This window comes from Salvelinus fontinalis, chromosome 16, assembly GCF_029448725.1.
Source record: "Salvelinus fontinalis isolate EN_2023a chromosome 16, ASM2944872v1, whole genome shotgun sequence".
Taxonomy (NCBI): domain Eukaryota; kingdom Metazoa; phylum Chordata; class Actinopteri; order Salmoniformes; family Salmonidae; genus Salvelinus; species Salvelinus fontinalis.
In genome coordinates, this window is record NC_074680.1 from 47,384,735 (window position 1) to 47,399,826 (window position 15,092).

General features: G+C 33.0%; 1 protein-coding gene across 3 annotated transcripts in view; it reads left to right on the plus strand.

Annotated features, from left to right (window-relative positions):
• Positions 1 to 15,092, plus strand: part of zfyve26 (zinc finger, FYVE domain containing 26) — a 108,278-nt gene that overhangs the window by 53,904 nt on the left and 39,282 nt on the right. For all 3 annotated transcript variants that reach the window (XM_055865599.1, XM_055865598.1, XM_055865597.1), the window contains exons 27-28: positions 2,207 to 2,360; positions 9,261 to 9,353. In XM_055865599.1, the coding sequence (XP_055721574.1) occupies positions 2,207 to 2,360; positions 9,261 to 9,353 (247 nt within the window). The remainder of the gene's footprint in view (positions 1 to 2,206; positions 2,361 to 9,260; positions 9,354 to 15,092) is intronic.

Below are 15,092 nucleotides of genomic sequence, written 5' to 3' on the forward strand. Positions count from 1 at the left end.
GCACAGCCTGGAGGTGTTTTGGGTCATTGTTCTGTGGAAAAACAAATGATAGTCCCAAACCAGATAGGATGGCGTATCGCTGCAGAATGCTGTGGTAGCCATGCTGGTTAAGTGTGCCTTGAATTCTAAATAAATCACTGACAGTGTCTTCAGCAAAGCACCCCCACACCATCAACACCACCTCCTCCATGCTTCACGGTGGGAACCACACATGCAGAGATCATCCATTCACCTACTCTGCGTTTCACAAAGACACAACGGTTGGAACCAAAAATATAACATTTGGACTCATCAGACCAAAGGACAGATTTCCACCAGTCTAATGTCCACTGCTCGTGTTTCTTGGCCCAATCAAGTCTCTTCTTCTTATTGGTGCCCTTTAGTAGTGGTTTCTTTGCAGCAAATCGACCATGAAGGCCTGATTCACACAGTCTCCTCTGAACAGTTGTTGAGAACGTTCAAAGTTCTTGAAATGTTCCGTATTGACTGACCTTCATGTCTTAAAGTAATGATGGACTGTCATTTCTCTTTGTTCATTTGAGCTGTTCTTGCCATAATATGGACTTGGTCTTTTACCAAATAGGGCTATCTTCTGTATACCACCCCTACCATGTCACAATACAACTGATTGTCTCAAACGCATTGAGGAAAGAAATTCTAGAAATTAACTTTCAACAAGGCACAACTGTTAATTGAAATGCATTCCAGGTGACTACCTCATGAAACTGGTTGAGAGAATGCCAAGAGTGTGCAAAGCTGTCATCAGGGCAAAGGGTGGCTACTTTGAAGAATCAAATATTTTAAGTATATTTTGAATTGTTTAACACTTTTTGGGTTACTACATGATTCCATATGTGTTATTTCATAGTTTTGATGTCTTCACTATTATTCTACAATGTGTAGAAAACAGTAAAAATAAAGAAAAACCCTTGAATGAGTTGGTGTCCAAACTTTTGACTGGTACTGTATCTATAGTATTTATCATATTGTATTATAAAAAAAAGTATTGTGCTAGTTTTGGATTTTACTATTTGATAAAAATCTATGAATGTAAATTGGTGTCCAATTGCATCTATGAATGCGAGCAGCAAATAAACTCTACTGGTAATACTACTACTACTACTGGTAATACTACTACTACTGGTAATACTGCTACTACTGGTACAACTACTACTACTACTACTGGTACTACTACTACTGGTACTACTACTACTACTACTACTACTACTACTACTACTACTACTACTACTGGTACAACTACTACTACTACTACTACTACTGGTACTACTACTACTACTACTACTACTACTACTACTACTACTACTGGTAATACTACTACTACTACTGGTAATACTACTACTACTGGTAATACTACTACTAATGTTAATACTACTACTACCACTACTGGTAATACTACTACTACTACTGGTAATACCACTACTGCTACTGGTAATACCACTACTGCTACTGGTAATACTACTACTGCTACTGGTAATACTACTGCTACTGGTAATACTACTACTACTACTGGTACAACTACTACTACTACTACTACTGGTACCACTACTACTACTACTACTACTACTACTACTACTACTACTAATACTGTTAATACTACTACTACTGGTACTACTACTGGTACTACTACTACTACTACTACTGGTAATACTGGTAATAGTACTACTACTGGTAATACTGGTAATACTACTACTACTGGTAATACTACTACTACCACTACTGGTACTACTGCTACTACTACTGGTAATACCACTACTGCTACTACTACTACTACTGGTAATCCTACTACTACTACGGGTACTACTACTACTACTACTACTACTACTACTGGTAATACTACTACTACTACTACTACTACTACTACTACTACTACTACTACTACTACTACTGGTAATACTACTACTACTACTACTGGTAATACTACTACTACTACTACTGGTAATACGACTACTACTACTACTACTGGTAATACGACTACTACTACTACTACTGGTAATACGACTACTACTACTACTACTACTACTGGTACTATTACTACTACTACGGTGGACTGGGCTCACGTGGCAGTGATTATTAGTGGCACATTGTGTAGTTAATATAATCTGGAGCTGAAGTCTTTTAATCTGTTATCAAGTATTTCAGTGTTTACTGTCTGCCATTTGTTCAATGAGAACTTTGACCTTTGAAGGTGGACTGGGCTGAAGTGGCGGTGAGGACGTTACAGAACCTACTATTAGGCCGGGAGGATGGCTTCACCACCCATGACATAGACAAACTACTCTCTAACTACGCCTGCAAGGCCCTGGACTTTCCCTACGCACCCACGGAGAGGTCTCGTTCTGGTCAGTACCAACCGTACCACACACAAACACACTAGTGATTCGCGGGTTGACCCGTACCCCGCAGACCCCCCTGGTGTTATATCTGTGGGTCGGGCGGGTTTAGGGGTCAGAAAATATTGTGTGGATGAAGGGCTGTTGGGTTGAATAAAGAGAAAGGGATGTATTCAAATTCCACAAACGTATCATTATTGTGCGATTTCATATATTTTATCTGCCGTTAGTGCCTAAGCTTTAGGGCCTAACTGTACGGGCGGCAAATACACGCCAAATGCTTTTGGGAACTTGGGCAGAAAAAGTTTACGTCTATCCACTGAGGCAAAAAGGACGATGTCTGAGTTTATTTCATTAAGAGAGAATTGTAATGGAGAATTGAAAATAACGAGAAAGGAGGGAGAGAACACTAGCCTAATGTTTGGGAATGATGTTGTGTAATGATTGTGAGCCGCCACTCACACGACCTGTACTCCTCTGGCCTGGTTATGCGTCCACCATAGTTTCTGGAACTTTATGGAAATATCCAAGCCAGCAAACTACGGTTCAGGTCGACACGACAGTGGAAAAAGGGTGTTATGTCACTAATGCACAGGTTTGTACTATTGGATGTCTCTCCCTGTCTCCCTAGACTCAGTCATCGGTCTACACAACCACTCATATTGTAAGTCAAATGTACTACGGATATGTGATTGTCCAATCTCTCAAGTTGTGTCTATGAGTTGTGGTGACGTGTGGTAAACGTTCTGGTACAAAATGGTTGCCGTGGGTGTCATCCAAGTGGGTGCTGCCACTCATTGGTGGTGGATGATGGGAAATTCCCTCTTACTTTGTAAAGTGCTTTGAGTACCTCGGTTGGTTTTATTTTTATTTATACTTTGTTTTTATTGTAGGAACACAAAGAAAGTACAAATAAAGTAAAATAAAAGAACAAAAATGATCTGGCAGTTACAGTGCACTTCATACCTTCATCATCATATTAGTTACATTAGCATCTTTGAATTAGACCTTTTCCAAGTATGAAACCCATTTCTCCCAGTATTCCTGACCTCTCTCCTGTTGAGTTCTTAAAGCAAAGGTCATACACTCCATGTGGTGTATTTCTTCTACAATGTCTATCCATTGTGTCACTGTGGGAGGGTCTTTTTGTAGCCATTACCTCGGTTGGTTTTATATAAAATCCAATCCGTTATTGTAGAGTTAAAGTCAAGTTTCCTTTGTTATCTCACGACTACCTTCTATCAGACACAGTGTTGGGAGTAACTAGTTACCAAGTACTCTGATTATATATATATTTTTTTTGTGGTAACGAGTAACCTAACTCGTTTAGTTTTTCAATTTAATCAATAAGTTACTTAGTTACTTTTACAATATTATTGTCCTTTTTCTTTGTTTTGGCACAAAAAAATGAAAAAATGAAAATCCCTCCACCCTAGGCTACGATCATCACGCTGTTCCTGCATGAACGTTGTGGCGGGTAGTTGGCATGCTAGCTAGATAGCGTGTGAGATGACAGCGACAATAGCCTTTATCGTGGAAGTAGTCCTATTACTTAGAAATGGCTGAAGAAAAGGACCGATGTTACCTTGAGTGTTGACTGACGTTACTTGCTGGATTTTCATCGGATTCAGGCGAGTGGCCCGTTTATTGTCTGGTAATAAAGAAAATAGCGTAGCTAAGTTAGTCTCAGTTGATAAGAATTGACATTTCTCCGCTCTTTTTTCACCATTTAACATAAAGTAAAGGGCAGTACAATTAGAATAACGTGAAAGTATAGTTTTACGTAGAATCTCCGCCCAGTTCGTATCTGTGTGTAAAACAGATTGGTAGCCAGTTGTACTTGTATTTGAGCTCTCCTCTTACGAAGCCCAGTTGGTTTTATACAGTGGGTATCAGAAGTATTCACCCCCCTTGGATTTAAAAAAAAAATGTAGTTGTATTACAAAGTGTGATTTGAAATAGATAGATTTTTCGGGGGGGGGGGGGGGGGGGGGGGGGGAAATTGATCTACACAATATACTCCGTAATATCAAAGTGAAAATAAAATTCTACATATTTTTACAAATTAATAAAATGTAATAACTAAAATATAGTCGTATTGAACCCCCTTTGTTTAGGCAAGCCTATATTAGTTCAGGAGAAAAATGTGGCTTAACAAATCACATAATAAGTTACATGGCCTCACTGGGTGTGAAATAATATGGGTTGACAGGATTCTTTGAAAAACTACCCCTTCCTGTGTCCCCCATACATACATCTGTAAGGTCCCTCAGTCAAGTGTTGAATTTTCTAGCACAGATTCAACTACAGTACATTTTGACCTGGGAGCTTTTTTCAAAAGATGCCTCATGAAAAAGGGAAGTGATTTGGTAGATGGGAATCAATAACAAATCATGCATTGAATATCTCTTTAAGTGCGGTCAAGTTCACAATTATGCTGTGGATGATGTATTAAACCACCCCAGTCACATCAACTGAGCTGCTGGACAGGATAGAAACTGCTCAGGGATCTCACCATGAGGCCATTGGTGATTTTAAAACCGCTACAGAGTTCAATGGCTGTGATCGGAGAAAACTGAGGATGGATCAACAACATTGTAGTCACTCCACAATAATGACCTAAATGACAGAGTAAAAATATACAGAATATAAAACAAGGCAAAGCAATAAATGTTTGGCCTATATGCAAAGCCTTATGTTGGGGAAAATCCAACACAACACATCACTGAATAACTTCCTCCTTATTTTCAAGCATGGTGGTGGCTGCATCATGGTATGGGTATGCTTGACATCAGAAAATACTGAGGAGTTTTTCAGGATAAAAAATAAATGGAATGGAGCTAAGCACACGCAAAGTCCTAGAGGAAAACTTGGTTCAGTCTGCTTTCCACCAGCCGCTGGGAGAGGAATTCACCTTTCAGCAGGACAATAAACTAAAACACAAGGCCAAATGTTCCTGAGTGGCCAAGTTACAGTGTTGATTCAATCTATTTGAAAATCTATGGCAAGACTTGAAGATTGCTGTCTTGCCATGATCCCCAACACCTTGACTGAGCTTAAACATTTTTGGAAATAATAATGGTAAAATATTGCACAATCCAGGTGTGTAAGGCTCTTAGAGATTTACCCAGAAAGACTCACAGCTGTAATCGCTGCCAAAGGTGTTTCAAACATGCATCGACTCAGAGCGTTGAGCGTTGAATACTTATCTAGTGAAGGGGTATGTGTCATTTTCAAATAATTGTCATTTTCAAATAAATGACCATTTAATCCCACTTTGTAACACAATAAAATTTGAAGGAATCAAAGTGGGGTGAATACTTATGATACCCAGTGTACAGTCGTGGCCAAAAGTTTTTGAGAATGACACAAATATTAATTTTCACAAAGTCTGTTGCCTCAGTTTGTATGATGGCAATTTGCATATACTCCAGAATGTTATGAAGAGTGATCAGATGAATTGCAATTAATTGCAAAGTCCCTCTTTGCCCTGCAATTGAACTGAATTCCCCAAAAACATTTCCACTGCATTTCAGCCCTGCCACAAAAGGACCAGCTGACATCATGTCAGTGATTCTCTCGTTAACACAAGTGTGAGTGTTGACGAGGACAAGGCTGGAGATCACTCTGTCATGCTGATTGAGTTTGAATAACAGACTGGAAGCTTCCAAAGGAGGGTGGTGCTTGGAATCATTGTTCTTCGTCTGTCAACCATGGTTACCTGCAAGGAAACATGTGCCGTCATCATTGCTTTGCACAAAAAGGGCTTCACAGGCAAGGATATTGCTGCCAGTAAGATTGCACCTAAATCAACCATTTATCGGATCATCAAGAACTTCAAGGAGAGCGGTTCAATTGATGTGAATAAAGCTTCAGGGTGCCCAAGAAAGTCCAGTAAGCGCCAGGACCGTCTCCTAAAGTAGATTCAGCTGCGGGATCGGGGCACCACCAGTACAGAGCTTGCTCAGGAATGGCAGCAGGCAGGTGTGAGTGCATCTGCACGCACATTGAGGCAAAGACTTTTGGAGGATGTCCTGGTGTCAAGAAGGGCAGCAAAGAAGCCACTTCTCTCCAGGAAAAACATCAGGGACAGACTGATATTCTGCAACAGGTACAGGGATTGGACTGCTGAGGACTGGGGTAAAGTAATTTTCTCTGATGAATCCCCTTTCCGATTGTTTGGGCAATCTGGAAAAAAGCTTGTCCGGAGAAGACAAGGTGAGCGCTACCATCAGTCCTGTGTCATGCCAACAGTAAAGCATCCTCAGACCATTCATGTGTGGGGTTGCTTCTCAGCCAAGGGAGTGGGCTCACTCACAATTTGGCCTAAGAACACAGCCATGAATAAAGAATGGTACCAACACATCCTCAGAGAGCAACTTCTCCTGACCATCCAGGAACAGTTTGGTGACGAACAATGCCTTTTCCAGCATGATGGAGCACCTTGCCATAAGGCAAAAGTGATAACTAAGTGGCTCGGGGAACAAAACATCGATATTTTGGGTCCATGGCCAGGAAACTCCCCAGACCTCAATCCCATTTAGAACTTGTGGTCAATCCTCAAGAGGCGGGTGGACAAACAAAAACCCGCAAATTCTGACAAACTCCAAGCATTGATTATGCAAGAATGGGCTGCCATCAGTCAGGATGTGGCCCAGAAGTTAATTGACAGCATGCCAGGGCGGATTGCGGAGGTCTTGAAAAAGAAGGGTCAACACTGCAAATATTGACTCTTTGCATCAACTTCATGTAATTGTCAATAAAAGCCTTTGACACTTATGAAATGCTTGTAATTATACTTCAGTATTCCATAGTAACATCTAACAAAAATATCTAAAGACACTGAAGCAGCAAACTTTGTGGAAATTAATATTAATATTTGTGTCATTCTCAACTTTTGGCCACGACTGTATATGTACAGTTGAAGTCGGACGTTTACAAACACTTAGGTTGGAGTCATTAAAGCTTGTTTTTCAACTACTCCACAAATGTATTGTTAACAAACTATATTTTTGGCAAGTCGGTTAGGACATCTACTTTGTGCATGACAAAAGTAATTTTTCCAACTTAATTGTTTACAGACAGATTATTTCACTTATAATTCACTGTATAACAATTCCAGTGGGTCAGAAGTTTACATACACTAAGTTGACTGTGCCTTTAAACAGCTTGGAAAATTCCTGAAAATTATGTCATGGCTTTAGAAGCTTCTGATAGGCTAATTGACATAATTTGAGTCAATTGGAGGTGTACCTGTGGATGTATTTCAAGGCCTACCTTCAGACTCAGTGCCTCTTTGCTTGACATCATGGGAAAATCAAAAGAAATCAGCCAAGACCTCAGAAAAAAAAATGGTAGACCTCCACAAGTCTGGTTCATCCTTGGGAGCAATTTACAAACGCCTGAAGGTCCTATATCGACATAACCTGAAAGGCCACTCAGCAAGGAAGAAGCCACTACTTCAAAACCACCATAAAAAAGCCAGACTACGGTTTGCAACTGCTCATGGGGACAAAGATCGTACTTTTTGGAGAAATGTCCTCTGGTCTGATTAAACAAAAATAGAAATGTTTGGCCATAATGACCATCGTTATGTTTGGAGGAAAAAGGAGGATGCTTGCAAGTCAAAGAACACCATTCCAACCGTGAAGCACGGGGGTGGCAGCATCATGTTGTGGGGTGCCTTGCTGCAGGAGGGACTGGTGCACTTCACAAAATAGATGGCGTCATTTAGAAGGAAATGACGTGGATATATTGAAGCAACATCTCAAGACATCAGTCAGGACGTTAAAGCTTGGTCGCAAATGGGTCTTCCAAATGGACAATGACCCCAAGCATACTTCCAAAGTTGTGGCAAAATGGCTTAAGGACAACAAAGTCAAGGTATTTGAATGGCCATCACAAAGCCCTGACCTCAATCCTATAGAAAATGTGTGGGCAGAACTGAAAAAGCATGTGCGAGCAAGAAGGCCTACAAACCTGACTCAGTTACACCAGCTCTGTCAGGAGGAATGGGCCAAAATTCACCCAACTTATTGTGGGAAGCTTGTGGAAGGCTACCCAAAACGTTTGACCCTAGTTAAACAATTTAAAGGCAATGCTACCAAATACTAATTGAGTGTATGTAAACTTCTGACCCACTGGGAATGTGATGAAAGAAATAAAAGCTGAAATAAATCATTCTCTCTACTATTATTCTGACATTTCACATTCTTAAAATAAAGTGGTGATCCTAACTGACCTAAAACAGGTAATGTTTAGTAGGATTAAATGTGAGTAATTGAGAAAAACTGAGTTTAAATGTATTTGGCTAAGGTGTATGTAAACTTCCGACTTCAACTGTATATCATTTATTTAAAGTATTGTAAAGGATATATTGCTTCTGTCATTATTGCTTGAGTTGGTATAGACATGTAGACGAGTGACATGTAGACGAGTGACATGTAGACGAGTGACATGTAGACGAGTGACATGTAGACGAGTGACATGTAGACGAGTGACATGTAGACGAGTGACATGTAGACGAGTGACATGTAGACGAGTGACATGTAGACGAGTGACATGAAGACTAAGCTATGCAAGCCATTCTAATGACCAACACGTGCTAGGCATCTTCAGAGGGGTTTTCTTTTTTTTGTTAACGCATGTAATTTAGTGTATTACTTTCCATAGTAACGTTGTAACGTTACGAGTTACTTTAAAAAAGTAACGTTCCCCCACACTGAATTTACACATTTACACTTTTAGACTTTTACATTTACACTTACACTTACACATTTGGACTTTTAGATATGATGTGTACTTTTGACACTTCATCACCTTTTAATTTTGAGTTTGAAAACCTTTTTTTTTTTTTTGCAACAACAAAAAGTCTACAACGTTAAAACTTCGACCTCTGTCTGTCCCCAGATTCTGTGATCAGTCTCCAGGATGACCATTGTCCTGCCCAGGACAGCTGTCCCTCTACCCCCTCTAGGATGGCGACACCTCCACCTACTGCAGGTCAGAGATCATTCTATTGTCTGTTATTCTCTATTCTAGTCTGTTATATTCTGTTCTATTCTCTTATACTCCATTCTAGTCTCTTATACTATTCTAGTTTATTATACTCTATTCTAGTTTATTATACTCTATTCTAGTTTATTATACTCTATTCTAGTTTATTATACTCTATTCTGTTATACTCTATTCTAGTTTATTATACTATATTCTAGTTTATTATACTCTATTCTGTTATACTCTATTCTAGTTTATTATACTATATTCTATTATACTCTATTCTAGTTTATTATACTCTATTCTAGTTTATTATACTCTATTCTAGTTTATTATACTCTATTCTGTTATACTATATTCTAGTTTATTATACTCTTCTAGTTTATTATAATCTATTCTGTTATACTCTATTCTAGTTTATTATACTATATTCTAATCTCTTATATTATTCTAGGTTATTATACTCTATTTTAGTCATACTGTGTTCTATTATATCTTATTTATTACACTTTATTCTAGTATACTCTACTTTATTATACTCTATTCTAGTCTAGTATACTCTCTTCTAGTTTATTATAATCTATTATATTATACTATATTCTAGTTTATTATAATGTATTATACTCTATTATATTATACTCTATTCTAGTCATTATACTCAATTCTAGTCTAATATAGTTTATTCTAGTATACTCTATTTTAATTTAATTTATTATACTTTATTCTAGTATTCTCTAGTTTATTATAGTCTATTATACTCTATTCTAGTTTATTATACTCTATTCTATTATACTTTAGTTTATTATATTATATTATACTCTATTCTAGTTTATTATACTCTATTCTATTATACTCTAGTTTATTATATTATATTATATTCTAGTTTATTTTACTCTATTCTAGTGTATTATACTCTATTTTAGTGTATTATACTCTATTCTAGTCTATTATACTCTAGTGTATTATACTCTATTCTATTATACTCTAGTGTATTATACTCTATTCTAGTCTATTATACTCTATTTTAGTGTATTATACTCTATTCTATTATACTCTAGTGTATTATACTCTATTCTATTATATTCTAGTGTATTATACTCTATTCTAGTCTATTATACTCTATTTTAGTGTATTATACTCTATTCTATTATACTCTAGTGTATTATACTCTATTCTATTATACTCTAGTGTATTATACTCTATTTTAGTGTATTATACTCTATTTTAGTGTATTATACTCTAGTGTATTATACTCTATTTTAGTGTATTATACTCTATTTTAGTGTATTATACTCTATTCTATTATACTCTAGTGTATTATACTCTATTCTATTATACTCTAGTGTATTATACTCTATTCTATTATACTCTAGTGTATTATACTCTATTTTAGTGTATTATACTCTATTTTAGTGTATTATACTCTATTTTAGTGTATTATACTCTATTCTATTATACTCTAGTGTATTATACTCTATTCTATTATACTCTAGTGTATTATACTCTATTTTAGTGTATTATACTCTATTTTAGTGTATTATACTCTATTCTAGTGTATTATACTCTATTCTATTATACTCTAGTGTATTATACTCTATTCTATTATACTCTATTCTAGTCTATTATACTCTATTCTAGTTTATTATACTCTATTCTATTATACTCTAGTTTATTATACTCTATTCTATTATACTCTAGTTTATTATACTCTATTATATTATACTCTATTCTAGTGTATTATACTCTAGTTTATATACTCTATTTTATTTTCTTTATTCTAATATTCTCTAGTTTATTATAGTCTATTATACTCTATTCTAGTTTATTATACTCTATTCTAGTATTCTCTAGTTTATTATAGTCTATTATACTCTATTCTAGTTTAATATACTCTATTCTATTATACTCTAGTTTATTATACTCTATTCTATTATACTCTAGTTTATTATACTCTATTCTAGTGTATTATACTCTATTCTAGTATATTATACTCTATTCTAGTGTATTATACTCTATTCTAGTGTATTATACTCTATTCTAGTGTATTATACTCTATTCTAGTGTATTATACTCTATTCTAGTGTATTATACTCTATTCTATTATACTCTAGTTTATATACTCTATTTTATTATTCTTTATTCTAGTATTCTCTAGTTTATTATAGTCTATTATACTCTATTCTAGTATATTATGCTCTATTCTAGTATATTATGCTCTATTCTAGTCTTATGCTCTATTCTAGTCTATTCTAGTCTATTATACTCTATTCTAGTTTATTATACTCTATTCTAGTTTATTATACTCTATTCTAGTTTATTACACTCTATTCTATTATACTCTAGTTTATTATACTCTATTCTATTATACTCTAGTTTATTATACTCTATTATATTATACTCTATTCTAGTGTATTATACTCTAGTTTATATACTCTATTTTATTTTTCTTTATTCTAATATTCTCTAGTTTATTATAGTCTATTATACTCTATTCTAGTTTATTATACTCTATTCTAGTATTCTCTAGTTTATTATAGTCTATTATACTCTATTCTAGTTTATTATACTCTATTCTATTATACTCTAGTTTATTATACTCTATTCTATTATACTCTAGTTTATTATACTCTATTCTAGTGTATTATACTCTATTCTAGTGTATTATACTCTATTCTAGTGTATTATACTCTATTCTAGTGTATTATACTCTATTCTATTATACTCTAGTTTATATACTCTATTTTATTATTCTTTATTCTAGTATTCTCTAGTTTATTATAGTCTATTATACTCTATTCTAGTATATTATGCTCTATTCTAGTATATTATGCTCTATTCTAGTCTTATGCTCTATTCTAGTCTATTCTAGTCTATTATACTCTATTCTAGTTTATTATACTCTATTCTAGTTTATTATACTCTATTCTAGTTTATTACACTCTATTCTATTATACTCTAGTTTATTATACTCTATTCTATTATACTCTAGTTTATTATACTCTATTATATTATACTCTATTCTAGTGTATTATACTCTAGTTTATATACTCTATTTTATTTTTCTTTATTCTAATATTCTCTAGTTTATTATAGTCTATTATACTCTATTCTAGTTTATTATACTCTATTCTAGTATTCTCTAGTTTATTATAGTCTATTATACTCTATTCTAGTTTATTATACTCTATTCTATTATACTCTAGTTTATTATACTCTATTCTATTATACTCTAGTTTATTATACTCTATTCTAGTGTATTATACTCTATTCTAGTATATTATACTCTATTCTAGTGTATTATACTCTATTCTATTATACTCTAGTCTATTATAGTCTATTCTATTATACTTTATTCTAGTATTCTCTAGTTTATTATAGTCTATTATACTCTATTCTAGTATATTATGCTCTATTCTAGTCTTATGCTCTATTCTAGTCTGTTCTAGTATATTATGCTCTATTCTAGTCTATGCTCTGTTCTAGTCTATTATGGTCTATTCTAGTTTATTCTATTCTATTCTATTATTCTCTATTATATTCTAGTCTATTATGGTCTATTCTAGTTTATTCTATTCTATTATTCTCTATTATATTCTAGTTCAGTATACTCTGTTCGAGTCTATTATACTCTATTCTAGTTTTTTATACTCTATTCCAGTTTATTATACTATATTCTAATCTATTATACTCTATTCTACTCTATTATACTTTATTATACTCTATTATACTCTATTCTAGTCTATTATACTATATTCTAGTTTATTATATTCTATTCGATTATTCTCTATTATATTCTAGTTCAGTATACTCTATTCTATTATACTCTAGTTCTTATACTCTATTTTAGTCTGTTATGGTCTATTCTAGTCTATTATGGTCTATTCTAGTCTGTTATACTCTATTCTAGTCTATTATACTCTGTTCTGGTTTATTATACTCTATTCTATTATTCTCTATTATATTCTATTCTAGTATACTCTATTCTAGTTTATTATACTCTATTCTAGTCTATTATACTCTGTTCTAGTTTATTACACTCTATTCTATTATTCTCTATTATATTCTAGTTCAGTATACTCTATTCTAGTTTATTATACTCTATTCTAGTTTATTATACTCTATTCTAGTCTAGTATGGTCTATTCTATTATACACTATTTTATTAGTCTATTCTAGTTTATTTTAGTATACTGTATTTTATTATTCTCTATTCTAGTCTATAGTTTATTCTAGTATATTGTATTTTATTATACTCTATTCTAGTTTATTCTAGTATACTGTATTTTATTATACTCTATTATAGTTTATTCTAGTATATACTCTATTCTAGTTTATTCTAGTATACTGTATTTTATTATACTCTATTCTAGTCTATAGTTTATTCTAGTATACTGTATTTTATTATACTCTATTCTAGTTTATTCTAGTATACTGTATTTTATTATACTCTATTCTAGTTTATTCTAGTATACTGTATTTTATTATACTCTATTCTAGTTTATTTTAGTATACTGTACTTTATTATTCTTTGTTCTAGTCTATAGTTTATTCTAGTATACTGTATTTTATTATACTCTATTCTAGTTTATTCTAGTATACTGTATTTTTATTATACTCTATTCTAGTTTATTCTAGTATACTGTATTTTATTATACTCTATTCTAGTCTATAGTTTATTCTAGTATACTGTATTTTATTATACTCTATTCTAGTATACTGTATTTTATTATACTCTATTCTAGTTTATTCTAGTATACTGTATTTTATTATACTCTATTCTAGTTTATTCTAGTATACTGTATTTTATTATACTCTATTCTAGTCTATAGTTTATTCTAGTATACTGTATTTTATTATACTCTATTCTAGTATACTGTATTTTATTATACTCTATTCTAGTTTATTCTAGTATACTGTATTTTATTATTCTCTGTTCTAGTTTATTCTAGTATACTGTATTTTTATTATACTCTATTCTAGTTTATTCTAGTATACTGTATTTTACTATACTCTATTCTAGTCTATAGTTTATTCTAGTATACTGTATTTTATTATACTCTATTCTAGTATACTGTATTTTATTATACTCTATTCTAGTTTATTCTAGTATACTGTATTTTATTATACTCTATTCTAGTTTATTCTAGTATACTGTATTTTATTATACTCTATTCTAGTCTATAGTTTATTCTAGTATACTGTATTTTATTATACTCTATTCTAGTATACTGTATTTTTTTATACTCTATTCTAGTTTATTCTAGTATACTGTATTTTATTATACTCTATTCTAGTTTATTCTAGTATACTGTATTTTATTATACTCTATTCTAGTCTATAGTTTATTCTAGTATACTGTATTTTATTATACTCTATTCTAGTATACTGTATTTTATTATACTCTATTCTAGTTTATTCTAGTTTATTCTAGTATACTGTATTTTATTATAGGCTATTATAGTTTATTCTAGTATACTGTATTTTATTATACTCTATTCTAGTCTATAGTTTATTCTAGTATACTGTATTTGATTATACTCTATTCTAGTATACTGTATTTTATTATACTCTATTCTAGTCTATAGTTTATTCTAGTATATTGTATTTTATTATACTCTATTCTAGTTTATTCTAGTATACTGTATTTTATTATACTCTATTATAGTTTATTCTAGTATACTGTATTTTTATTATACTCTATTCTAGTTTATTCTAGTATACTGTATTTTATTATACTCTATTCTAG